This window comes from Saimiri boliviensis, chromosome 12 (genome assembly GCF_048565385.1).
Source record: "Saimiri boliviensis isolate mSaiBol1 chromosome 12, mSaiBol1.pri, whole genome shotgun sequence".
NCBI lineage: Eukaryota > Metazoa > Chordata > Mammalia > Primates > Cebidae > Saimiri > Saimiri boliviensis.
In genome coordinates, this window is record NC_133460.1 from 21,461,387 (window position 1) to 21,487,749 (window position 26,363).

At 55.0% G+C, this 26,363-nt stretch overlaps 2 protein-coding genes across 5 annotated transcripts; one reads left to right on the forward strand and one right to left on the reverse strand.

The window, feature by feature from the left end:
* Positions 1–24,979, forward strand: RNF40 (ring finger protein 40). Of its 4 annotated transcripts, none has more exons than XM_074382030.1 (20): positions 1–100; positions 215–416; positions 852–1,019; positions 1,152–1,293; positions 1,986–2,192; positions 2,726–2,847; positions 2,969–3,115; positions 3,213–3,287; positions 4,262–4,381; positions 4,475–4,654; positions 4,838–4,973; positions 5,959–6,080; positions 6,167–6,594; positions 6,682–6,799; positions 6,902–7,051; positions 7,249–7,461; positions 7,538–7,663; positions 9,435–9,575; positions 9,691–9,792; positions 24,380–24,979. In XM_074382030.1, exons 2-20 carry the CDS (start codon positions 285–287, stop codon positions 24,416–24,418), a joined length of 2,868 nt encoding a protein of 955 aa, XP_074238131.1. In that variant the 5' UTR covers positions 1–100; positions 215–284; the 3' UTR covers positions 24,419–24,979. The 4 variants fall into 4 exon arrangements, with proteins under 4 accessions (XP_074238131.1, XP_003930109.1, XP_010338969.1 ...); XM_003930060.4 differs by lacking the exon at positions 24,380–24,979 and adding an exon at positions 11,834–13,068; XM_010340667.3 differs by lacking the exon at positions 24,380–24,979 and adding an exon at positions 11,711–11,827.
* Positions 16,649–22,650, reverse strand: ZNF629 (zinc finger protein 629). The gene is made up of 2 exons (XM_010340665.3): positions 22,568–22,650; positions 16,649–22,412 (listed from the first exon to the last, which is right to left on the reverse strand). Exons 1-2 carry the CDS (start codon positions 22,638–22,640, stop codon positions 19,876–19,878), a joined length of 2,610 nt encoding a protein of 869 aa, XP_010338967.1. The 5' UTR covers positions 22,641–22,650; the 3' UTR covers positions 16,649–19,875.
* Positions 24,980–26,363: the final 1,384 nt, after the last annotated feature.

Here is a 26,363-nt window from a genome sequence, read left to right on the forward strand (position 1 = left end):
CATCCGGTGCTGCCTCTGGCGCCTGCGTTCTGCGCACCGGAGGAGGCCGGTGACGTCCGGTGAAATCCAAGATGGCTGTCCTAAACTGACTCTGCTGCTGGTGAGGGCCCTGGCGCCGGCGGGGGCGGGATCCAGCAGGTGTTTGCGGAGTAGGGGTTGTTTAGGGCTGTGAAGCACCAGCAGTTCCCACATCTCTGCTCTCTGTCTTCTGTAGGTGACGGAAGTACTGCCTTCTGCCGCCTAACGCCCCTCAGGGGACCGTGCGCGAACCTGCCGCTGCGGCCATGTCTGGGCCAGTCAACAAACGCGCCGCCGGCGACGGGGGCTCAGGGCCCCCGGAGAAGAAGCTGAGTCGTGAGGAGAAGACCACCACCACTCTTATCGAGCCCATTCGTCTTGGAGGCATCTCTTCCACGGTTCGTGGGCTCTTTCCTTAACACTCAGAACTTGTCAGAGCCCTCCTTCTGTTCTCTGCCTAAACTGTCCAGAGTCTTACACCCACTTCCCCACGTTTAGCAAGGTACGCGTTACAGGATGCTCTGTTGAAAGAATCTGAGAACACGACGCCTGTCTTCCCTTTACAGATAGGAAAACAGGTTCCCAGAGGGCATGTGAGTTGTCAAAGACTAAAGAGTTAGAAGGGGCCAGGCAGAAACAACGAGAGCCTCCTCACAACCAAGACACTTTCGCTGTGGGTTGTCTGAACCTCCTTAGATTCTGTTAGCGGTTAGTCTGGGAAAACCCCCATCTCCCATGCATTACAGATGCTCTGCTCCTCTGTCTCTGTGATTGGTTTCTTGGCCCTACGTGACCCTCTCTCTCCTACTCGACCCCTTTGTTTACCTTGGTAGGAGGAGATGGACCTGAAGGTACTACAGTTCAAGAACAAGAAACTGGCAGAGCGGTTGGAACAGCGACAGGCTTGTGAAGATGAACTCCGAGAACGAATTGAGAAGTTGGAGAAGCGGCAGGCCACAGATGATGCCACACTCCTCATTGTCAATCGCTACTGGGCCCAGGTGGGTGCCTTCTGCTTTCCAAGACCAGGCCTTGATTCAGCTGCCAATCTTCAGATTCACCTGCTGGGAAAGCGGTATCATGTTGGAAAGCACTGAGGCATTCATAACATTTTTGATTCTTTCTCCTTTCAGCTGGATGAAACTGTGGAAGCCCTTCTCCGATGCCATGAGAGCCAGAGGGAGCTGTCATCAGTGCCTGAGGCACCTGGGACCCAGGAGGGGCTAACATGTGATGGGACTCCTCTTCCAGAGCCGGGGACATCAGAGTTGAGGGGTAGGACCAGAGTCCTGGGTTCTGGGGAGCTTCCTGGGGACGAGGGGACTTCGGTGTTTAGCCCCTGAATTGCCTGCCTTATTACTACCCACAAAATGGATTTCATGTTTGGGCAGTAAAGTGCAGTGCACAAAAACACAGGCTTTGGAGTCTAACTTGGTTTGTAGAGAAATTCATGTTTTGACACTTACTTGTTTCAAAACACTATTACTGTTGAGTGTTAACTATGTATTTGACGCTGCTTTAGAAGTGAGTATTGCACTTGCTATGAGGGAGGAAATTATCATAAACATAGTAAGCAAAAAGTACTGGTTCTCCCAAAAGGGAGTAGCTGTGTGCATGCATGTGTGTGTTTGTGAGTGCATAATTTACAATGGGAAAGTACAGGAGGCTTTCCTGAGTACATGATACAGGAGGCTTCCCTGAGGACATGATATGCAACTCTGTAGCTTTGGTGGTCATTGTCCCTCAGGACGAAGGACAGACAGCCACCTCCGAGGCCCTTCCTGGTCCTGGTAATTTTGAGGAAATTATTTACGTCCCTGAACCTCATTTGTCTCACTTTTAAGATGGAGATAATAGCTGTGTTGATTAAGTAAGTCATGAGTATTGAAGGGCTCAGTCTGAAACTTGGTACAGAGTGGTAATAACTGCTGCTGTTATCCTCATGAGGGTCTATCCATTCCTCCCAGAGCCCTTGCCAGTGCAGCTGCGGCCCCCTCTCAGTGAGCCAGCTTTGGCTTTTGTGGTGGCACTGGGTGCCAGCAGCAGTGAGGAGGTGGAGCTGGAGCTTCAAGGCCGAATGGAGTTCTCCAAGGCAGCTGTGTCCCGTGTGGTAGAGGCCTCAGACCGCCTACAGCGTCGGGTGGAGGAACTCTGTCAGCGAGTGTACAGCCGAGGTGGGTTCTTTGTACCCATACCTAAGAGATGTCCGTATCCACCTGCATCTTAATGGCATTCCTTCCCAATGCCCCTAAGGCCTGAGTCCAGGGGTGGCTAGAATTTCCCAAGGAATAAATCAGCCGTGTTTTTGGGAGGGTAGGTTAGGCTATAAATGGAGGTTCCAACTTTGATTCCTGGATTGAATGCTAGAGAGATGGGTTGGAGGAGTTGATGCTGGTAGAGCCTCTCTGGAGTACTTTGTGTGGGTTGTGGATCCACAATGCATAGCATCAAAGGCTCAGGCCTTTCAGGTTGACAGGCTTCTCCCACTTGAGTTCTGCCATCCTCACCTGGACATGCTGGGAAAGTGGCTCCCCTCTCTGAGCTGGTTTCCTCTGCTGTGCAGTGGGGATAAAGACTCTTGACTCTGTCATGAGAAATTGGCAAGACAGCTGATAGATCACACTGGGCACATAGCAGACTCCAGAATAAGTTAGTACTTTGCCCCATTTCCCTGAGCTGGGCTCTTACCTGGGCCCTGCCTTCCCAGGGGACAGTGAGCCCCTCAGTGAGGCAGCTCGGGCACGCACCCGAGAGCTGGGCCGTGAGAACCGGCGGCTGCAGGATTTGGCCACCCAACTGCAGGAGAAGCATCACCGCATCTCAATGGAGGTGAGGAGTCAGGGGCTTTGGGGGTGGGATTAGAATCAGGCAGGAATTGGGTTAGATGGGCACCCAAGGACCTCAGGAACCAAGTCCCCCATCCAAGCGTCAGCTTCCTCATTGTTCCCAGTACTCCGAGCTTCAGGATAAAGTGACATCGGCAGAGACCAAGGTGTTGGAGATGGAGACAACAGTGGAGGACTTGCAGTGGGACATCGAGAAGCTGCGGAAGCGAGAGCAAAAGCTCAATAAGCACCTGGCTGAGGCTTTAGAGCAGGTGAGGCTGGGGTGCTGGGGCAGGTGAGACAGGGCTGGGTGCTGGGGTCTTGGCTCCTCCCCTCCACATTCATTGCCTGTCTATCTTCTCTCCCCAGCTTAACTCTGGCTACTATGTGTCTGGGAGCTCCTCAGGCTTCCAGGGGGGCCAGATCACACTCAGCATGCAGAAGGTGAGTGGCATCTTTTTCCCAGCGCCTCCCATGACCTCTTCTCTGTTGCACCCTTGAAATTCCCCTCAGGACAAAGGACAAACATCCACTGCTGAGGCCCTTCCTGGTCACTTCTGCTGCTCTTTCTTTCATACATTCATATACTTGTTGAGTAAATTTTTGAACACTTCGTGCTAGGCAATAGGCATATTGGCAAGAACAAAATAGAGATCAAAACTTTCATGGACCAGACAGGAAATAAAAGAATATGTCTTTAGATTCTACTTGTGGTAGCAGATAAGAAATCAGTGAAGGCCGGGCGCAGTGGCTCAAGCCTGTAATCCTAGCACTTTGGGAGGCCGAGGCAGGTGGATCACGAGGTCAAGAGATTGAGACCATCCTGGTCAACATGGTGAAACCCCGTCTCTACTAAAAATACAAAAAATTAGCTGGACGTGGTGGCGCGTGCCTGTAATCCCAGCTACTCAGGAGTCTGAGGCAGGAGAATTGCCTGAACCCAGGAGGCAGAGGTTGTGGTGAGCCGAGATCGTGCCATTGCACTCCAGCCTGGGTAACCAAAGTGAAACTCCGTCTCAAAAAAAAAAAAAAAAAAAAAAAGAAAGAAATCAGTGAAATAATGTATCGGTTTGATATGAGTACCACAAAGACAAAGTACAGAAGAGAGAGATGGAAGTGAGTTGGAGTCAGTTGGCATCCGGTGGTCACTGTACCCTTTTTCCCTTTACCTTCACTTTAGGGCTTCTTGAAATGCCTCCCTGACTCCCTATCAGTTAAGAGCCTTAGTTCCCAGCACTGACCATGCAATATTGAATTTTCTCCAATTTGTCTGGGAGCCCTTAGGAAAGTCCTTGGTTTGGGGCATCAGAATCAATCACTGCCCTGCACAGGGGCAGTTGGGGTGGAGCGAATGGTGGGGATGTAAGGGAGGCCTACTGCCACACCTGGCCCCACCTCCCTGCCTTCCCTATCTGTAGTTTGAGATGCTGAATGCAGAGTTGGAGGAAAACCAAGAATTGGCCAACAGCCGCATGGCAGAGCTGGAGAAACTGCAGGCCGAACTTCAGGGGGCTGTGCGGACCAATGAGCGCCTCAAGGTGGGCTGCCATAGGGGCTGAGAAGGTCACGCCTGGAAGGGAGGGGCTGAGCCCTGAATCTTGCTGATCCCATTTGGGCATCTCTGCCCCTAGGTGGCCCTGCGGAGCCTTCCTGAGGAGGTGGTGCGGGAGACGACGGAGTACCGTGTGCTGCAGTCCCAGTTCTCACTGCTGTACAACGAATCTCTGCAAGTGAAGACCCAGTTGGACGAGGCTCGGGGCCTGCTGCTGGCTACCAAGAACTCCCATCTGCGACACATCGAGCACATGGAGGTATGGCCCTGGAACAGGCATAGGGGCTAGGCTAAGGGCCAGACCCTTAGTGTTGAGGTATTCCTGGCTTCAGAGGCCCTGTGTGCCTGCCAGTGGTTCCTGGAGAATAGATTTCTTCCTAAACCACTGAGTCCTGAGGTGGGACCAAGGGGCTTTGTGGGTCCTTAACACATAAACCCACAGAGCGACGAGCTGGGGCTGCAGAAGAAGCTGCGCACAGAGGTCATCCAGCTGGAGGACACGCTGGCCCAGGTACGCAAGGAGTACGAGATGCTGCGCATCGAGTTTGAGCAGAATCTGGCGGCCAACGAGCAGGCGGGTATGTGGTGAGGATAGGGCAGAGGTGGGGCTTTATCTGGGAGTGCTAGGCCTTGATGTGGGGCTGCTTATCCAGTTGCAAGAGGCTAAGCCCCTTTCTTTCACAGGACGGCCTGCACTGCTTGGCTCCCAGGCACAGTGAGGGTCACACCAACTGGGGTGTCTGATGGAGCAGGCACATGCAGACTTTGAGCTCTCAGCCCTGTCCACAGTCCTCTGGTCTGTTGGTGTCTCTCCCTCTCTCAGATACTTGTGTTACAAAGATTTATCGAATGCCATCTATGAGCCAGGCTCTGTTCTAGGGTTTGGGGTTATGCCAGTGAACAAAACAAGGAATTCCTGCCATGTGGAGCAACATTCTAATAGGAGAAGACAGACTAGAGGAAGATGGACTAGTAGAAGAATAATGGAAAGTGTGTTAGCTACTGACAAATAAACTTAAGGAAAGTAAAGCAGAAAAAGAAGATGGGAAGTATCAGGAGAAAGGTGTTGCAATTTTGGATGGGAGGCCAGGGAAGTGTAAGGAGGATGGTGATGTTTAAGAATCTAGAAGTTGATTAAGTTTTGTGAATGTTACAGTTACCTTTTCTATTAAAGGAAATTGGATATATTAAAAAGCAAACAAAAACCTAGGCCAGGCATGGTGGCTCATACCTGTAATCCCAGCACTTTGGGAGGCCAAGGTAGGAGGATCACTTGGGGCCAGGAATTTGAGACCAAGCTGGGCAACAAAGTGAGACACTGTTTCTATTTAAAAAAACAAATGCTCTACATTAGCAAAAGTCATAGGAATAGGCAGTGTCCAGTTACCTTTGGATGAGTTTCCTTGAAGTCAGCATTATTTACTTCAATGAGGTCATGCTCAATCGAGGCCATAATGTTTCCTCCTGCACAGTGGAAGTGGATGGCACAGCCTCTTCCTCCACTGAGGGGTTGGAGCCCTAACCCAGCAACTAGTTCTGACACCCTTCCTGATGCTCCCCCAGGGCCCATCAACCGTGAGATGCGCCACCTGATTAGTAGTCTTCAAAACCACAACCACCAGCTAAAAGGGGATGCCCAGCGATACAAGCGGAAACTTCGAGAGGTACAAGCTGAGATTGGCAAGGTGAGGAGGGGCTGCCTTGGAAAATCTTTGGCTAGACTCCATTGAACACCATCTCACTTCATGCCTCTTCCTCTCTGCCTTTGCAGCTCCGGGCCCAGCCCAGTGGCTCTACCCACTCCACCCCCAATCTGGGCCACTCAGAGGACTCTGGCCTCAATGTCCCAGCCCCAGGGAAAGAGGAGGGTGGGCCAGGTCCTGTCAGTACCCCCGACAACAGAAAGGAGATGGCTCCAATGCCTGGCACCACCACTACTACCTCCTCAGTGAAGAAGGAGGAGCTGATCCCTTCTGAAGAGGATGTCCAGGCCTTAACTCCTGGGGCCCAGGGCCCTTCCTTCCGGGGCAGAGAACCTGAGGCCAGGCCCAAGCGGGAGCTTCGGGAACGGGAAGGTCCTGGCCTGGGACCTCTGCCTGTAGCTTCAGCTCTCTCAAGGGCAGAACGGGAGAAGTCCAAGGTGGAAGAGGCCAAGCGGAAGGAATCAGAACTCCTCAAGGGTCTCCGAGCAGAGCTCAAGTGAGTCTCTGTTCCTGTCTTCTTCCTGACCCTGATAGGTGGCCCCCAGTCCCACTCCCAAGACTCCCTCCTGTACCTTCTTGCCAGGAAGGCCCAGGAGAGCCAGAAGGAGATGAAATTGCTGCTGGACATGTACAAGTCGGCGCCCAAGGAGCAGCGGGATAAGGTGCAGCTCATGGCAGCGGAACGCAAGGCCAAGGCTGAGGTGAGGGCAGCTGGGGCTTGTGGGGCATTCAAAGAGGCTAGAGCAGAGTCTTAGGTCAGCAGGAAGAGGTGCCAAGAGAGCTTATTTTTCCCTGTGTTGTAGGTGGATGAGCTGCGGAGCCGCATCCGGGAACTGGAGGAGAGGGATCGAAGGGAGAGCAAGAAGATCGCGGATGAGGATGCCCTGCGGCGCATTCGGCAGGCAGAGGAGCAGATAGAACACCTGCAGCGCAAGCTGGGTGCCACCAAGCAGGTACAGCCCCTGTAGTGCCCTCGAGTCTGAATGCAGAGAGATCCCTTCATACCCTGTTGGGTGCCTCTAGCACCTGTAGCATTTTGATAGTCTTGAGTCCCCTATGTGGTTCTTGCTTTGCTGCGTTTTCCCATGGTTCTTCACAGCCCTCCTGTCCATATCCCACGTTCTGTCTTGTTCCCTCCCACTTGCTACAGGAGGAGGAGGCTCTGCTGTCAGAGATGGATGTGACAGGTCAGGCTTTTGAGGACATGCAGGAACAGAACGGGCGGCTGCTACAGCAGTTGCGGGAGAAGGACGACGCCAACTTTAAGCTGATGTCAGAGCGGATCAAGGCCAACCAGATTCACAAGCTGCTGCGGGAAGAGAAAGATGAGCTGGGCGAGCAAGTCCTTGGCCTCAAGTCCCAGGTATGGCCACCTCCAGTTTGCAGGATCGAGCTGGAGAGGTGGGGGTTGTGTCCCTGAGTTGTCCTCTGGTCCTCAGGTGGATGCCCAGCTACTGACTGTGCAGAAGCTGGAGGAGAAGGAGAGGGCATTGCAGGGCAGCCTTGGTGGTGTGGAGAAGGAGCTGACACTGCGCAGCCAAGCCCTAGAGCTCAACAAGCGGAAGGTGAGGCCCAGCCTGGGGGAAGCACAGCTTGGGCTGCTGACTCACCTCCTTACCTTCCGGTTCTGCTCAGAGCACCTGACTCGATGGCCTGGGATGAAGCCAGGCTCTCCCAGAACAGTTCACACATATTGAACATTTACCAGACCACATGCTGAGTACTTGATCTGCTCGGTTACATTTCACTCTCACTAATTCTATCAAGATGAGGTTTAGAGCCGGGTGTGGTGGCTCACACCTGTAATCCCAGCACTTTGGGAGACAGGAGGTTTTGAGGCCAGGAGTTAGAGACCAGCCTGGGCAACATAGTGAGACTCCATCTCTACCAAGCAATTTAAAAATTAGCTGAAGGAGGCTGAGGCAGGAGAATTGCCTGAACCCAGGAGGCGGAGGTTGTGGTGAGCCGAGATGGCGCCATTGCACTCCAGCCTGGGTAACACGAGCGAAACTCTGTCTCAAAAAAAAAAAAAAAAAAAAAAAAATAGCTGGGTGTGGTGGTGCACGTCTGTAATCCCAGCTTTTCAGGTAACAGGCTGACAGGTGAGAGGATCACTTGAACTCAGGAGTTTGAGACTGAAGTGAGCTATGATCACACCACTGCACTGCAGTCTGGGTGACAAGAGCAAGACTCTGTCCCTAGGGGAAAAAAAAGATGGATTTTGTTTTTAGCCTCATTTTATAAATAAGGAAACTGAGGCTCAGGGAGGTGGACTGATCTGCTCAAGAAAGAGTGGCCCTGGTATTTGGGTTCAAGCCTCCTTAGCTCCATGCTCTCCTTTGTAACCACTCACTGGTTAGCTGTAAAGTGGGGGTGGTGTTCCCTGTCACATTGTTGTATTAAATATAAAAAATGTCTAGCTTGGGCTAAAGGTTTAAAATTAACATTGATTGTCATTTCTTCCGAAGCTGTTTTCTTCACTAGTTAGTTCATTCATTTAAGCAGTGTGTGTGTGTGTGTGTGTGTGTGTGTGTGTGTGTGTGTGTTGAGACAAGTCTCACTCTGTCGCCCAGGCAGGAGTTGCAGTGGTGCAATCTCAGCTCACTGCAACCTCCACCTCCCAGGCTCAAACTATTCTCCTGCCTTAGCCTCCAGGGTAGCTAGGATTACAGGCTTTCACCACCATGCCCAGCTAATTTTTGTATTTTTAGTAGGGACAGGGTTTCGCTGTGTTGGCCAGGGTGGTCTCAAACTCCTGACCTCGTGATCCATCTACCTCAGCCTCCCAAAGTGCTGGGATTACAAGCATGAGCCACTGCGCCCGGCCCATTTAAGCAGTATGTTTTACGCCCTTGCTATGTACTAGGAGTTGTGCTGATTGCTGTGGAGACAGTGGGAACAAAAAGGTGCTTGCCTTCCTGTCAAAGCTGGCACTTCAGGTCTTGGCAGGCGGAGTAGGCCAGTAATCCCCCAAATAAAATAGTGCAGGTCGTAGTAAATGTTGTTCAGCAATCTAAGGTGTTGTCAAAGAAAAATAGGGGAGCTTCTCAGAAGGTGACACTTGAGCTGAGTCCCAGGGGAGCTGTGTTGTGTTGGGGGAGTTGAAGGCAGCAGAGAGGAGAGTCCTGTGAAGTCTCAAAAACCAGACAGCATCACACAGGGGAGGAACTTGAGAGGGAGAATAGGAAGGGAAGACTCAGAGCTCAGGAAGCAGGACCAGCTCCAGGGCAGGCGTCACTGGGATACTGGACACAACCATTGGTGGGCCATGACTCCACATGCCTGAGTCCCCAGGGTCAGACCAGTAGTACCTCCTTCCTGTCCCACACTCTTCAGGCTGTGGAAGCTGCCCAGCTGGCTGAGGACCTGAAGGTGCAGCTGGAGCACGTGCAGACTCGGCTGCGGGAGATCCAGCCCTGCCTGGCAGAAAGCCGAGCTGCTCGTGAGAAAGAGAGCTTCAACCTCAAGAGAGCTCAGGTGTGTGCAGGGGTGAGGGGCTGGGCCAGGTTGGTCCAGGGTCTTGGACCTAGCCTGGGAGCAAGCTGCTTAAGGGTGAGGACCCTTGCCCTTAGCCAGGCCTCTCCTGCCTCAGGAGGACATCTCACGGCTGCGGCGCAAGCTAGAGAAGCAGAGGAAGGTGGAGGTCTACGCGGATGCTGACGAAATCCTCCAGGAGGAGATCAAGGAGTACAAGGTGGGGCTATGGGCCAAGTTGTGCCCTGTCCACCTGGGAATTGTAGATGTGGGATTGGTGAGACTAGTGGAGAGTCAGGGGACCCTGGAAGTAACATGGGGCAGCAGAAGGTGGCAGCACAACACAGCGGTTGTAGAGTTAAATGCTAACCAGGTGTTTGCTGCACACAGACCGTGTACCAGGCACAGTACCTGACCGGGTGTGGGCTGGGAAGCTAGGAACTGGCCCTGGTCTCTAACCTCTTGAAACTGAGTCAGTTGTGGGAGGAGGCAGCCAAATAATTTTCTTCATCCCAGATGTGTAATGTGATGGCAGAGCCCAGAGGGACTGAGGGGACTCAAGGAGCCCCTTCCCCTGGCCCTGGGGTCAGCAGGCTTCCTGGAGGGAATGTCACCACAGCAGACCAGAAGAAAGGGCCAGATGTGGCCATGAGGAACGGGGTGAGGGGCTTTAGGCAAGGGGAATAGCAGATGTGGAGGCCTGAGGGGAGGGGTTGTTGGTGGGACAGCACTGGAGGTTGTAGTCAGAGGAGCCAGTGTGGAGAGGCGGTGTCACCTCCTAAAGGGTACAGTAGGCAAAGTTGAAACCTCAAATGGTTTTTTTTGTTTTTGTTTTTGCTTTTTTGAGACAGAGTCTCGCTCTTGTTGCCCAGGCTGGAGTGCAGTGGCACAATCTTGGCACCGCAACCTCCGCCTCCTGGGTTCCAGCAATTCTCCTGTCTCAGCCTCCTGAGGAGTAGCTAGGATTACAGGCATGTGCCCCCTCATCCGGCTAATTTTGTATTTTTATCAGAGATGGGGTTTCTCCATGTTGGTCAGGCTGGTCTCGAACTCACAACCTCAGGCGATCCACCTGCCTCAGCCTCCCAAAGTTCTGGGATTACAGGCATGAGCCACTGTGCCCAGCCAAAAGGTTTTAAACAGGAGAGTGATGTGGTTAGACTGGCTGTTGGATTTGGGCTGTAAGAGGTAGACTGGAGGCAGGGAAATTGTTACGGTGTTGCAGTCACTGAGGCAGAAACCAAAGTAAGTGGGGTTCAGGAGACACTTTGGAGGCAGAATGGCTTGGACTCGGGATGTATCAAATGAATGGAGTGAGGGAAAGGGAACACTTGGAGGATTCCTGGGTTCCTGGTTTGAGAAACTGGGTGGATGGCCAGTACCATTTAGGAGGTTAGGAAGCCTGTGGAGGAGAAGTTCTGTGAAGTGGTGTCAAAGGATGCTGAAAAGGTGCCTGTGGGACCTCTTGGGAGACTGGAAAGTTTGCTCAAGGCAGAAGGGCTGGGCTGAAGAATGGGGTTGGGGAATGTCAGTAGAGGCAGAGGTGGAAGCCACGTATGGCTTGGTCACCCCTTGGAAACAGTTGAGCCTTAAAGGGCAGAGGCAGCTGGAAGCAGCCATGAGGTAGAGGCAGGCTTGGGAGCCTGTTCAGTGCTGGTGCGTAGGGTCCTGGGAGACAGGAGTGATGGCAGGAAGGCTGCTAAGGCGGCAGGCTGGGCTGGGGTTTTAGCAGGCCAGAGGAGGACTGTTGGGGGATGCCAGGTTGAGTCAATTCATGTTTGGAGTTGGAGGTGAGACCCTCCGGATGGTAGAAGAGAAGTCTCGGGCTAAGAAGGGACCTATAGCAGGGTCCATTTGAGTGTAGAGAGAACAGATTTCTAGTGGCATTGCCATTCCAGCTGTGACTTAGCAAGTGCAGGTGAAGAGGTAGACAAGATTGGGATTTCACCAGAAAAGGCCAGTGGGGCAGGAAATGAAGCCCCAAGGCAGAGTCCAGGCTGGGCCTGTGCGTCCTTGTCCTTTTGAGGGGAGACGTGACTGCCCAGGTTAGAATCCAGACTCTGCTACTTTCTAGTTTTGAGACCTTGGCCTCTGTGCCTTAGTTTGCTCATTCATAGAGTGCTCGTCCCTACCTCCAGGGTTACGGGAGGATGAGGTGCAGTCTCCTGTGTGGTGGGCTTGGCCTGGACTACTCCGGCTGTCAGCTTGGGGTCTGGGCACTGTCAGAGTTGTTCCCAAGCTGATGCCTTTGCCTGGCCCAGGCGCGGTTGACCTGCCCCTGCTGTAACACCCGCAAGAAGGATGCAGTCCTTACCAAGTGCTTCCACGTTTTCTGCTTCGAGTGCGTGCGGGGCCGCTATGAGGCCCGCCAGAGGAAGTGCCCCAAGTGCAACGCGGCCTTTGGTGCCCACGACTTCCATCGTATCTACATCAGCTGAACCTGAAACTCAGGGGACTCTGGAACACCATGGACCCTGGGGGCTGTGCCCCTAGCCCCTCCCCATCCCAAGTCTAGTGGTCCCACCCTCCATTCCGGACCCCATGGGCCCAGCCCCTGCCCACCTAATTGGTTTGGGGACCCTGGTGCATGGTAGTGGGCGTAGCATCAGCCAAGCTCTGTTCCATCTTTTCCTAAAGGTCAGAGCTACAGCCTAGGGGCACTGTCCTACAGGCAAGTTCTGCCTGAGAGGCTTGAGGAGCCCAGAGCACTCAACTGAGCTTCCCAGAAACTGGACCCAACTTGTCTCCATCGATGCATCCTAGCCCTAAGGGAAATTCCCCAGGCTGTGCTCTCCTACCGTAGAGAAGGCTTGCTCCTTGCCTACCAGCTCACAAGTGGGCCATGTCCGTGTTCCCTTGTTTAAGACTGGACCACAGGCCCCAGGGAGACTTTCTTTCACCCATCATCCCCCTGACCTCAGCAGGGCTTCTGTCTTGTGGAGTTCCCTGGACATCTTGGTCTGGCTTTTGTGCCAAGGACTGAAGGGAGGTACCCTCCTGGCAAACGGCATCACTCGCTTCCTCTGTGAAGCTCTAAGGTTGCTGCAGTCACTGTCCTCATCTTGTGGGTGTTGAACCAACATCATTAGTTTCTATGCTAATCAGGCCCCTTCCCAATCTCCACTTCTCTCCAAGCCCATTTATTCCCACCTCATGCACCCCAAGGCTCTGGTTAGGTCCCTGGACCTAACTCTGCTTTCATCCTGGTGGCCTTAACTACAGTGGAGGTGGAACTTCCCAGGAGGGGAAGACAGACCAGCCCCAGCCGCTGGGCCAACTTCCAGTCATTCCAGGTAGAAGAGCTTCCCCTGACACCCTGTGACTGAGCCTGTGTCCTGTCTGCCTGCCCAGGCATACTCCATGGGCTGTGAGGGCAGCACCCAGAGAGGCCAGAGGGTTGGAGCTGCAGGGGCCCGTTTAGACCCATAGCCTCTGCTTTAAGATTCTTGTATAGGCTGTTAATTGTGATGAATAAACGTTCAACCCTCGGCCTGCACCCATGGTAGCCGGGCCTCACACCCCGAATGTAGTCCCCCGATTTTAGCTGCAGCAGCTGCTGGGCACTTTCCTGGCTTGGTGTGAATCTGGGGGAGAAGCCTGTGCCAATATGAAACCCCGCTTCCGCCCACCTCAGCAGCAAGGCTGTTTTGAGACAACGGCCGGCAGGGATCCCAGACTGGGCTCAAAGGGGAGAGAATGGTGGTTGCAGCGGACCATCCTGGCCTCTTCCCACATACCCCCGGGCTGGCCACGCCCCCGGATGTCATTGGCCCGGGGATGGAAGGACGCCTTGGGCTGCATCCTGGGAAGTGTAGTTCCTGGTCCGTACAAGGCAAAGTGGTTCTTGGAGGGAGAGCTGGTTTCCCTGTTGCCCTGGCCAAAGGCGGGCCTGAACCAGATCCTGCCGGCCACTTCTAAGCAGCGTCACCCCCACATCCCTTGAATGCACAGATCAGGACACATTAGCGGGATGACGAGTTTAATGGCAATCGCCTTCGGGAGCAGTACGCTGCGTGCCGAGCGGCGCCCTTGGGCTCAGCGCGCTGTGGGTCCCCTGCGCGAATCCTTCATTGAGGCGGGACTGGGGCTGGCGCCAGAACCGGTGCACAGTGGGGTTGGTTCCGGCGAGGGCGATGGGGCCAGGGCCATGGTAGGGGCTGCGTGCTTCTTAGTGGTGGTGCCTTCGCGAGGACTAGCAGTTGTGTCCGCTTCGGGACCCCCCTTGGTGCCCGGGGCTTCAGGGGAGCTGCTGCTGCTGGACCACAGCGGACTGGAGACGGAGATGCGGGCCATGGTGACTTCGGGCGCAGTGCTGGCGGTGGCGGGCAAGCTGGCGGAAGCGCGGGCCGCGGCAGGGGAGGACATCGGGCTGCTGAGGAAGTGCCGATGGCCAGGAGCAGCGGTGCGAGGGTGGGAGAAACGCAGGATATTACATCATAGACACGCGGCCACTTGCGCCCCTTGAGAGCACCAGTCTCAGGAGCGCCGCAGCAGTCGCAGGTGGAGGTCAGCCACGCCTCCGTAGGCGCGCAGTCCTCTTCCAGGAGTCGCCTTCGCCTGGGCTCTTGAGTAAAGGCCAAGTAACCACGCATCGTCTTCCTAGATAACTGCTCTGAAGGCCTGTCAGTCTCCTTATCAGAGGGGCAAAAGGTCATACATAATAAAAGTTGGCATCAAACTACTTACTCAAGGTCAAGTCCAAGGGAACGGGATGAAAATCCCAGAATGTCAGCGGGCCAGCAAACACTGATGGGAGGTCAGGAACCAAACTTTTTTTGAGACGGAGTCTCACTCTGTTGCCCAGTCTGGAGTGCAGTGGCGGCTCACTGCAACATCTGCTTCCCGCGTTCAGGTGATTCTCCTGCCTCAACCTCCCAAGTAGCTGGGATTTACAGGCACGCACCACCATGTCTGGCTAATTTTTGTATTTTTAGAGATGGGGTTTCATTCACTACAGCCAGGCTGGTCTCGAACTCCTGACCTTGTGATCTACCACCTTGGCCTCCCGAAATGCTGGGATTACAGGCGTGAGCCACCAGGCCTGGCCAGGAACGAGACTCTTAATAAACATTTCCCATGAGCCTGCGGTGCCAGGAGGATTTACCTTAATGGTTTGACTGCTTACTACCCCTAGTGGTCCCAGTGGCAGGCAGACTGAAACTGCTGGGCCCACCCTGACCTTGGCTGTCCTCTTGGGGGTGAACAGATGTTGGCATCACTGGTGAACATGCCCGTTTCAGCCAGACCTTGGGCACTGCCTGTGATTGGCCAGTGGGTGCCTGACATTGACCACTCTCTTCTTTTTTTTTTTTTTTTTTTTTTTTTTGAGACGGAGTTTTCGCTCTTGTTACCCAGGCTGGAGTGCAATGGCGCGATCTCGGCTCACTGCAACCTCTGCCTCCTGGGCTCAGGCAATTCTCCTGCCTCAGCCTCCTAAGTAGCTGGGATTACAGGCATGCGCCACCACGCCCAGCTAGATTTTTTTTTGTATTTTTAGTAGAGACGGGGTTTCACCATGTTGACCAGGATGGTCTCGATCTTTCGACCTCGTGATCCTCCCGCCTCGGCCTCCCAAAGTGCTGGGATTACAGGCTTGAGCCACCGCGCCCGGCCGACCACTCTCTTCTTAAAACTTCCCGTGCATCTGGCTGTGCTTCACTGTCCTGTCCTGGTTTTTCTCATGCTGTCTTCTGCTGGTTCTCTGTCTCCACTCCTAAACTAGATCTACTTTGCCACTATGGGTATGTTTATTCATGGTCATAGCTCTAGCTAAGCTAAGACATAACTGCTCCAGCCACTTCTCTTTCCTGAGCTCCAGACTTCGAGAATCACCACTGTTCTTGTAGCGAGAGATCATGTCACTCTCAAATATCTCCATGTGGTGCCTTCCCTGAGCTGCTCCAGGGGGTCCACAGTGTGGGCTCTGCACTCTGCCTTTATCTTCCCTCAGTCCCCTCTGCTGTAAGCCCATTCCCAGCTGTTATGCACCCCTGTCCCCTGTCTTGCTCCCAGCCCATACACCTACTCTTAGGTCTTCTTGCAACCCTCATCCTTCAGGTCACTTCCCCAGGGAAGCTTCCTAGCCCTCCACTGTGACAGGCACCATCTTTGGGTTCACAGCTCTTCTGCTAAGTCTCTGAAGCAGTCACTGCCCTGTGCCTGCTTTTCCTCTGTGGTCACTTTCCTGCAGATTTCTCCAGTGCTGGGACTCCTTCTGATGGACCTCAGTGTCCCCAGGGCTTGGCACACAGAGAATGTGGAGTAGCCTTCATTACTTGTTTCTCCCTACCCACCCCACTTTCCAGGTGGGGAAGGGAAGGAGAAACTGAACCTGGTCAGGGGTACAGGAAAGGTGGGGAAACACTTTCTGGCTGGGGCAGGACCCCCCCCAAACCCCCCATGGCCAGGCCTAGGCCCAGGAGACTGAGCAGAGGCAGGCCTGGCATTAGGATGGAGTGGGCATAGAGCATGCTTGAGTTCCTGGCCATTCTGGTTTCCTTCATGGGCTTGCTGTGGATCTTGCACAAGTGGCTGCCCTTCTCTGAGCCTCAGTGTCTCCACACAGTGAGGGTGCAGGGGCTGACATCCTGGGAGTGAGATGACAAGCCAGGTCTCCACTCACCTCTCCCCAGGGTCCCCAAGTGAACCAGGACCGGTGGATGCCAGCTTCTGAAACTAGATCCTCAGAACTTCCCCGTGGCAGGGTGCCAGCATGGTGGCCAGAGAGGCCTCCCTGGGGCTGCACAGGTGGGCCTTAGCTGGCCAGTCCCAGAGCTACCAGGCAGCCACTCTGCAGTCCTGCTGGTGGGGAGGCCAGGCACCGATGAGAGCAGCTTGTCTCTGCCGTCATCTCATTAGATTTATCCCTCTGTTCACCAAGGGTGTGCAGATTAAAACTTCATAAACCTCTCAGTCTCCCACAAGCCAGCACTGGATGGAAATTTTAGGACCCCTGGGTGAAGAGTGGGCCTGGGGGCTGGGCTCAGCTTTTTCAGTCACTCCTGGGCCCCGGCTCAAGGCGAGGCCTCCCTCTTTCAGCTCTCTCTAGGCTGAAAGAGAAAACAAGAAACATCCAGGAAATCTTATTCCCTTTATTCTCTTCAACTAAGCAACATGACCACTGGTGACACAACACTGTTTTTGACACACAACACTCAAAAGTGGGGCCTCTCTTCACTCCACGGGGACAAGTCAGGTGACTGGGGCTTCCCTAGTGGGGGCAAAGGAGTCTGGGAGCTGCTGACCTCAGGGCTGGTCACAGAACCCCACCTCTTGGCTGTGATGGCTTCAAGTTTCCCCACCATTCAGGATTCATGCCCAGTTCCAAGTTCCCATCTGACCTCCATATCCACAGCAGTTTCGAGTTTCACTCTAAGCTCTTCCCTTTGCTTTCCCCACTGACTCCCTGACCCTATTTTTTGGACTCCTCCCTCCACCAGGGCGTTTCTGAGGGGCCTGTGGCCTGCATGTGGTTGGACAAGTGCCTTCCAGACTCGGTTCTGGTGGGCAAATGCCTTGACCCCAGGCCTTCATCTGAGCCGATCTGAGCAACTCTAGTTGCTGCCACCTCCCTGCTTCAATCCTCCCAAGACATAGCTCACTCTTAAGAGGGGAGCCCCTGGTGAAAGGAGCTTGGGGAGATGGGCAAGAGAGAACAGGCCACACCCCAAAGGTCTCTGACCCTGCCCCTGTCCTATTCCAAAATGCCTAATCCCACAAACTGCTCACAGAATCCATCCCATACCAGAGCCAAGCCCCTTAGCCCTCACCCATCCCTACAACATGCGAGCATCCTACTACATATGCTACACCCTAGTCCGAAACAGGCCTGCAATGGCCTTCAGCCACACTGCCTGCCTCCCCCTGGACTGGCCTCTGAGCCCCAAAAGCTGCTCCCCAGGACTCTTCTGGGGACAGATTCCTCAAGCCCATTTCTGAAGGCATCTGCTTCTGGCTTTGTGAGGGGTTTGTCTCTACAATTTCAGTTTCTGCTACCATCCTGGGGCAGGGGGGGAATCTGCCTAGACTTGGAGGACTTCTTTCCTCAGTCTTACAAGGACGCCCCCTTCATCAGCATTCTTTCAGGAAGAGACCTGCAGGCAGCCTCTCCCTCAGTAGTGCTTCCCTTCCTGGCACTTAGGTGGGCTGGGGCGTTACATGGATGGCAACAAGGTTCTCCCCACAATCCTGAGGCCTGCCTTCTCCCTCTCCCCAGCAGGCCTGGCATTTCCCTCCCACAGTGTTCTAGATTTTGATCCTTTTAAATGTGAGGGTCATCCGCTGGGGGCAGGATAGATGAAAGGCAAAGGATTTGCATTGTGTGAACCTTTAGGTCATGGAATTAAGAGGTCTCCTCCGCAGCTTTGCAGAAGTCCAGGTCACCCCTTTCTGAGACGCGACTCCCCGCATCTGGCATCTCAGTCCTCTTACTCCAGGACAGCTCACTGCCGGGGTCGGCGAGCATTTCCTTTCCAACCCAGCGCCAGCAGAGTCCTCTCCTTCTGAAGGGGTCTCCAGGGTTAGGGAGTGGGATTCTTGTTACGGATGTTTCATTCGAGTTCTCTCTCTTCCGCCATCTCACAGGGCAATTGCCCCTCCCCAGCCACGTATGCCCAGGCCTGTGAGCAAGCTTGGCTGGGTTTATGAATGTGTAATTGTGTGGTGTGGGAGGTGAGATGGGCCTGGCAGGGGAGCCCTTCTCATCCTTCTGTTTCCCTCTGAAGGTTTCTTGCTAAGGAGGAGAGAGGAGCCAAGTGGGCGGAATCCATTCCATCCATCCCAAGGCTGAGATCAGGCTGGATCCTCACAACCCTGGGGGGCTCCAGGTACCAGGGTAAGGAGGGTGGTATGGCCTCGGTGGCCTCTTCAGGTACCTGTGGCTCAGTCCATGGGGTGTCTGGACCCCTACCCGGGGTTGGGGGCTGCCTTACCCTGCGGGGCAGCCTTGCTACCAACAAAGATGATTGAATGACTGAGATTTAAAATCAGGTTGCTGGCTAATCAAAGCTTTCTAAGAAATTCTGTGGCCCTGCTGACTTGGAGAAGGCTAGGGAGGCCCACACGCAGGCCCTAAGTCTCTGAAGGGCTTTATTCTTTGGAGGTCGACTAGCAGCGATTCTCTCTCTCTACTGAGGACAGAATTCGAGGAAATGAGCTGCCACTGGTGGCAGTTAGATTTCAGGAAAAACCTCCTGAGGATGAGACCTGAGAACATGGTGGGAGGCAACCGCCATCCCTGGAGGCCTTGCAGAGTAGAAGTCCCTGGCTGGGCAGGGACAAAGGGTGGTCCTGCCTGTTGCGAGGAGAACTCTCGCAGTCTAAGAGCTGGGACCTGCCTGTAACTTGCAGTTTCACAAGCTCCCGGAAGCAAAAAGGGGCTGGAGTTAACTGGGTTCCCTGTGATCAGTTTTTCCACCTTGTTTTGCTCCCCTCAAAGCAATCTAACAGAAACTGCCCCCTAATTTTTGTGGTGGTTTCTCAGTATTCTTACACTGACCATGTTTCTGCACCCCAAACTTCAGCCTTTAAAAAGGCTTGCCAATTTGTTTTTCTTCTTCATTTTGGGGTTCTTTTTGATAAGGAATTCCACAGCCTCTTTCCCTAATGCACACAATTCATCTAAAATTGGCCTCAAACCCTAAGGAACCCCAGTGCAGTGAGCAGGACCTTCTCTTCCTAGTCTCTGTCTTATCTCCTCTGGGGGCTCCAGAGCTCCTGGTCACTTATTTTTCTCCCTTCTTCCTTTTCAGTTCCACCCAGTTCCCACACCACTCCCCCAGTTGGGCTGCTTCCTCCATGGAACTGTCCAGGGCTGCTAGAAGAGAACACTGTGGAACAGTGAAGGGGAAGTGTTTCCTGCACCTTCTGAGGGTCACTCCTCCTGGGTCAGTGCCATCGAGGCACTTCCCCAACCCTATAGGATTTTCCTAAGGATTTTGATACAGTTTTATAGGGTTGTTTAGAGACATATTGGGACCTCTTCCTACAATTAATAGGGCTTTTATCCACTATGGTTTATAGGGTTTTTCTGCTACAGACTTAAAGGGCTTTTTTTTTTCCTACATATTTATAGGGTTTCTAACCCAACAGTTTTTCTCTACTGCCTTATAAGTGCTTCCCACCAACAATTTTATAGGGTTTCTCATCACTGATGTAAAAGCACTGTTTTATCCCAGGGTTCTTTCTCCTCCACTCCACTATCATCTGACAGGGTTATCCTCCTTTCCATGTAATTTTTTTTGGGGGGGGGGGGAAATCCAGTGTTCCTCTCTAGAGAGAGAGGCCCCTGGTCTCCAGACCCATTTCACAGGGAGACCCCTGGGTGGCAGCTCCTATGGAGCAGGAGGGCTGTGACTTCTGTGAAGCCGTCTCCACACTCGGGGCACAGATAGGGCTTTTCTTGGGTTTTGGCGCTTTCTCCTTCTTCCCCTTCCCCGTGGCTGCTGCTCCCTGTCGGGGTAGTGGCCTCCCCCTCACCTTCCTGGCCTGTGGACAGGGTGGCTGCCTCTGGAGAGGGGTCCTCGGGACTGGGGGACTTTTCCTGGGTGTGTGTTTCTTGGTGCCGGGTGAGGGCTACGCGGTCGAGGAAGGAGGCCCCGCAATCTGAGCAGCTGTAGGGTCTGGCCCCCAGGGGGCTCCTGAGGTGCTCCAGGAGGACGGAAGAGCTCTTCCCCAGCTCTGGACTCTTCTGAGAGCTCTTCCCACCTGCATGGACTTTCTGGTGCAGCAGCAGCTCGGAGCTGAGACCAAAGCTTTTTTTGCATTCAGGGCATTTAAAGGGCTTCCCACTTAGGAAGGGGCTGGGCCCTTCGCCTTCCCCTAGGCCAATCCTATAATCAGGAAAGAGAAAGGGCTTTTCGTTGCCGTGGGTGAGCTGATGCTGGAGGAGTACAGAGCGATCCAGGAAGCTCTCTCCACAGTGGGAGCAGATATAGGACTTGGAGGACAGCAGCCCCAGCCTCTGGCTGAAGCCCTCCTGACCCTCCGGTGGCTTAAGGGGTTGTCCAGAGGCCTCGGCTCTGCCCTCCGCAGCCCCGGAGTAGGAATTCCCTCCAAAAGGGAGCCTCGGGGGTCGTAACTGAGGTTTGGGGGCTGGGTGTGCGTTGAGGCTGTCCGCATTTTTGTAGGGGTTTTCTCCGATATGGATCCTCTGATGTTGCATGAAGATGCCCTCGTCGTTGAAGCCCTTTCCGCACACTAGACACTTATGTGGCTTGGCTCCCGGCGGCGGGGTCAGCAGGGAGGGGTCCCCAAGCCCCAGTAGGGCTTCACCCTGAGCCCTCCGCGCCGGGGTCTTCCCTCTCTCATGGATCACCCGGTGCTGCTCCAGCTCGTGCGCCTCCAGGAAGGCCTTCCCGCAGTCGGAGCACACGAAGAGGTTCTCGTCCATGTGCGTCCGGACATGGGTGATGAGGTTGGAGCTCTGGCTGAAGCTCTTGCCGCACTCAGGGCACTTATAGGGCTTCTCTCCCGTGTGCGTGCGGCGGTGCTGGATGAGGTGGGAGCTGCGGATGAAGCTCTTGCCGCAGTCAGAGCACTTATAGGGCTTCTCCCCGGTGTGGATGCGCTGGTGGCGGATGAGGGTGGAGCTCATGATGAAACTCTTGCCGCAGTCGGCGCAGATGTAGGGCCGCTCGCCGCGGTGGATGCGCTGGTGGTTGATGAGGTTGGAGCTGACGCTAAAGCTCTTGCCACACTCGGGGCACTTGTAGGGCCGCTCGCCCGTGTGCGTGCGCTGGTGCCGCAGCAGCGTGGCGCTCAGGGTGAAGGTTTTGCCACACACCGGGCACTTGAATGGGTCCTCGCGCAGGTGAGTCCGCTGGTGTTTGATGAGGGTGGAGCTGTGGCCGAAGCTCTTGCCGCACTCTAGGCACTCGTAGGGCTTCTCACCCGTGTGTGTGCGCTGGTGCTGGGTCAGCTCCGAGCTCTGGATGAAGCTCTTTCCGCACTCAGTGCAGCGGTACGGCTTCTCGCCCGCGTGGATCTTCTGGTGCTTGAGGAGGTTGTGGTTCTGGCCGAAGCGCTTCCCGCACTCGGGGCACTTGTAGGGTTTCTCACCCGTGTGCGTGGCCTGGTGCTGGATGAGGTCCGAGCTGCGGTAGAAAGCCCGGCGGCACTCACCGCACTTGTAGGGCTTCTCGCCGGTGTGGGATCGCTGGTGCTTGATGAGGTTGGTGCTCTGGGTGAAGGCCTTCTCGCACTCCGTGCACTTGTAGGGTTTCTCTCCTGTATGGGTGCGCTGGTGCTGCACCAGGTTGGAGCTCCAGCTGAAGCACTTGCCACAGTCGGGGCACTTATAGGGCTTCTCGCCCGTGTGCGTGCGCTGGTGCTGCACCAGGTGTGAACTCTGCGTGAAGCTCTTGCCGCACTCGGAGCAGGTGTTGGGTCGCTCACCCGTGTGGATGCGCTGGTGCCGCAGCAGCTTGGACCACTGGCTGAAGCTCTTGCCACACTCGTTGCAGATGTAGGGCTTCTCTGCCCCCGCCGGGCGGCCCTGCACCAGCTCCCGGAGGCTGGGCTCGTTGGCGGGGACCACCGGGGGACTGTTCCATGTGGTTAGCGTGCCCCACTGCCAGCTGGCCTCGCAGGCCTTGGTCCAGTCAGATGGGGTAGTGACTACTTCGGGGGCTGGGGGGTCTAGGGGAGTCTGGTGGTCCAAGGGGTTGGAGTGACCCAGTGGGGTTGCGGGATTCTGGGGGGCAGAGGGGTCCTGGGAGGATCTCTCCAGGGACATCTCTGTTGAGTCCTTGGATTCTGGACTCTGAGCCGGGTCTCCCATGATGATCTCCTCCCCAGAACTTTCCTGATGAGGGCTCTCTTCTTCGTTCCCACTCTCGGCACCTACAGAGAGAAAGGGAGTCTCCAGCCCCCAGCCCCTTTCAGAACACGGGGTCTGGTCTCTCTTCCCTCCCCTGTGTGTCCCCCAGAGTCTAGGCCCCTCCCTGAACCGGGGCCACTGTCTTGCCAGGACTGAGGCCCCTTCTTGTGTCCCTCACCTCTGTGAGCATCGTTGGGGCTTTGTTCCGGACCCTGCAGATCCGGGCCCCACAGCGCAGTCTCCGGCTCCATCCCAGAGCTCAGGACTGCAGTGTTCCAGGGACCCTGCGGGGGAAGAGAGTGATGAGCACACACTGGGAGCTGATTTTACACTTTGCTTTACTCCCCCTGAACCTCACTCCTGCCCTGTCCTGCCCCATTCCTCCTTATGTGAGCTTCAGTGTCCTACCACCCCATTTTTCTGGGCACGGGTTCTTGCTGTGGCCCCCATCCCCTGCAGGCCTGATTCCTGCTCCAGATCTTAAGATCACAACTAAGTAAGCAGGTGAATTTAAGAGTGTAATTAAAAACTCATCACTCATAATCCTTTGAACCCAGACTGGGGGCTGGAGCTGTCTCTGACATCCACAAGGGAAGGAGGTTTTCACCCCACACCTCTGATGCCCAGAGGCTGGGAAACCTGTTATTTTGTTAATCAGAGGAAGCTCATTAAGACTCTAATTTTCCTCCTTAATGGGGCTGCTAATTGAGACCAATAAACTTTTCCCTTCTGTGCTCCAAAGAGAACCGAGGCTGCCTGAGACACTTAAAGGGTTAAAAACAAAAAGAAAACAAAACAACAACAACAACAACAACAAAAAACGTTTCCCAGCGGGGATAGGGCCCTCTAAAAGGACTGGGGCACTTTCCCGTTAAAACAAGCACAGAAAGAGGGTCAGGCCAGAGGTGGGGAGAGGAGAAGTTTAAAGCTGCCAGGAGTGTCTGCAGGAACCACCCAGAGGGAGAGAAAAAGGAAGGGGAGAATGGATGCTGTGTGAACACTGCAGGGGACACAGCACCTGCCATGGTATCATTTCTCTCACCCAGTTCTCCCACAGCCTGGTGAGGAGACCCAGGAATCAGGCTGTCCGTTTTACAGATTAGTACGTCAATGCCCGGGGAGACCTCTCCAAGGTCAAGGCTGAGAAGTGGCAGAGCTAAGATCACAAAAACAGGGCTCCGTGTCTGGCTCGTCCCTGTCTCTGAGAGCATGAGGTGACCTTGGGAGTCATGTGAAACTCTCATGCTTGTGGAAGGCTGGCAGGAGACAGGTGATGAAGACAGCTCACGGGGAGCCTGCTGTCAGTGAGAATAGGCTGGAGAAATTCCTGGAGCCCAGGGGTTTCCCAGGCTAGAAAAGGAGTTGGACCCAGTGATTAGGCCTGTGGGTCTGTGCCCATGAGCTGGAACCGTACTCCCCACCGAAGCCCTCCTATCCCAACTCCCACCTGAACCCTCCTTCCACTCCTTTTGTTCTGCTTTGTTGAGGCTATTCCCCAAGCCTAGGATGGTGCTTGACATGGAATAGGTGCTCCAGAAACTTTGTTGAATGAATGAGTGAAATGTTCCTACCCCTGGAACACCTGTTTGGTCTAATGCCTTTAAAGATCAGCTTTCAAGGGGATGGCAGCAAAGGAGCAGTAGTTCCAAGTGGCCCCCTGGTAAAAAAAAAAAAAAAAACAGCCAGCTATCACTCCAAAAATAGTGAGATGAGTCCAGTATGAGGGAACGGGGCCACAGGAACAAAGCCCTAGGAGGAGGACGTCCCACACCATTTACAGCCTTGGGAGAATTCTGGGGTGCGGCCTGGAAACTTTGAATGGCTGTGTGGGGTGGGCACTGTGCACAGGGGCAGTGGGGCAAGTGAGACATGGCAGGAGGCAGCCGAGAGGTGACCAAGGTGAAGCAAGACGGGCTACACCCTGCCAAAGAGCAGTAGGAGAGACAGAAGTTAGCATTTAGGAAGTAAATTAATTTCTTCATCTCTGCAGCTACTTAAGCTTGGAGAATCCCCCTTCTCCAGCCTGTAAGTGTCTTTGGGATGCTGGAAGAGGGGACCTCTGCCACGCTGGTGGCTGGGGGCTGCCTGATGTCCCATCTGGGAAGGATGCTCTGCTGTGTTTGCTGGGAACAGGTAAGAGCTTGTGGACATCGATGACCTCCGAGAAATTCCCACCCAGCGGTAGGAGGTAAAGGGTTAATGACAGGGCCGGCACAGAGCATGGAGGTGGGAAGACTGCGGGAGGCCAAGGCCCTGGGAGCCCAGGCGCCCGGCACGCCAGCCTGAGACCTCGCGATGGCCTCGCTGCAGAGGGAGGGACGAAGGAGCCGCCTCCCGAGAGGTGTAGGGAGCGGCCCAGGGTGACCCTGACATGGAGGCGGTGGGAATGCGGCCGCCCGGCTCGGCCCCCGCACTGCCTGCAACACCCGGACTTCTGTTCCCCGGAGCCATGGCCCCGTCCCGCTGCTGATCCAGAGCCTGGGCATCTCTGCCCCCACCCCCGGCCCCCGGGTCCTGGCTCCTTCCAGCACCACCGGGCTCCTCCAGGGCTGCGCTGGCAGCGCCGGCCCCCGGCCCCGGCCGATCCCTCTTCCCAGAATCCCCAGGCTCCCCTCCCCCGCCGCCGACCCCCGCGCTTCCCAGAATCCTCGGCCCTCTGCGCCCCCCGCCCGCCCCCACCCCCGGCCACGGCCCCGGGCCGGGGGTCGGGGGCTCAGGCCCAGGCTCCGGGCCCCCGCCTCCCAGGCCCCATTGTTCCCCGGCGGCCGTCCCGGGCCCTCCAGGCTACCCCCCAGGAACCCAGGCGTCCCCAACTCACGGCTCTGGGGTCTGGGAAAAGCTGGAAGGCGGAATCCAGCCCCAGGGGACTTAACCCCTTCAGTGCCCTGCCTCGGGGGACGGGCTGGGCGCGGAGGACTCTGGGGTCCTTCTCAAGGGGTGATTCCAGGCTGAGGACCCGGGGACCAGTTCAGGGTGACTGGGACGGAGCAGGAAGTGACCCCAGCTTCCCGGGCCCCTCTAGCCTGGAGTCAGAGCATCAGCTCTATGGGATTTAACCCTTTGCCTCCCGCAGCCTGGGGAAAAAAGGGGACAGCCGTGGGAGCTGGGAGGAGGCTGGGAAGCCGCCCCTGTCCCTGTCTCCAGTGGGAGCAGGCAGCTTAGGCATCTGGGGCAGCCCCAATGCCCACGAGGGTCCCTGGGCTTCTGGCCGCTCTCCATCTCGCCAGGGCTGTGCGAGCCGCGCCCAGAAAGCCCTATCTCAGATTTGGCGGCTGCTGGTCCCCTGAGACCAGCCTTTGTTTGGACTATCCCTGAGATGGGAGCAGGGTCTGGCAGGGCAGACCTGAGAGGGAACACCCTACAGACTAAACATGGCCCCAATGCTTGATAGAAGTCATGGCTGCGCTAGTTGTGGCTGCAGGGACAGGCACAGCTGGGAAGGATTTGTGACAGCCTTTGTCCCAGCCCCTCTTCCCTAAACACCTCCCCTCAAAGGAGGAAACTGAGGCTCATGGTGGCAGGAAAGAAGCCAGTGGGGGTTCTCTGGCCCAGGAGGGAGAACCTCTTTTCCCATATCTCAGAAGGCACCTGGCTCACAGCAGAAGAAGCTTTAAAAACCCAGGAACAGTGGTGGCCATCTCTAATAAAAATATAAAAAGTTAGCCAGGTGTGATGGCACATGCCTGTAATCCCAGTTACTTGGGAAGCTGAGGCTGGAGAATCACTTAAACCTGGTAGGCGGAGGTTGCAGTGAGCCAAGATCTTGCCCTTGCACTCCAGCCTGGGCAACAAGAGTGAAACTTCATCTCAAAAAAAAAAAAAAAAAGGCCGGGCGCGGTGGCTCAAGCCTGTAATCCCAGCACTTTGGGAGGCCGAGGCGGGTGGATCACGAGGTCAAGAGATCGAGACCATCCTGGTCAACATGGTGAAACCCCGTCTCTACTAAAAATAGAAAAAATAAGCTGGGCATGGTG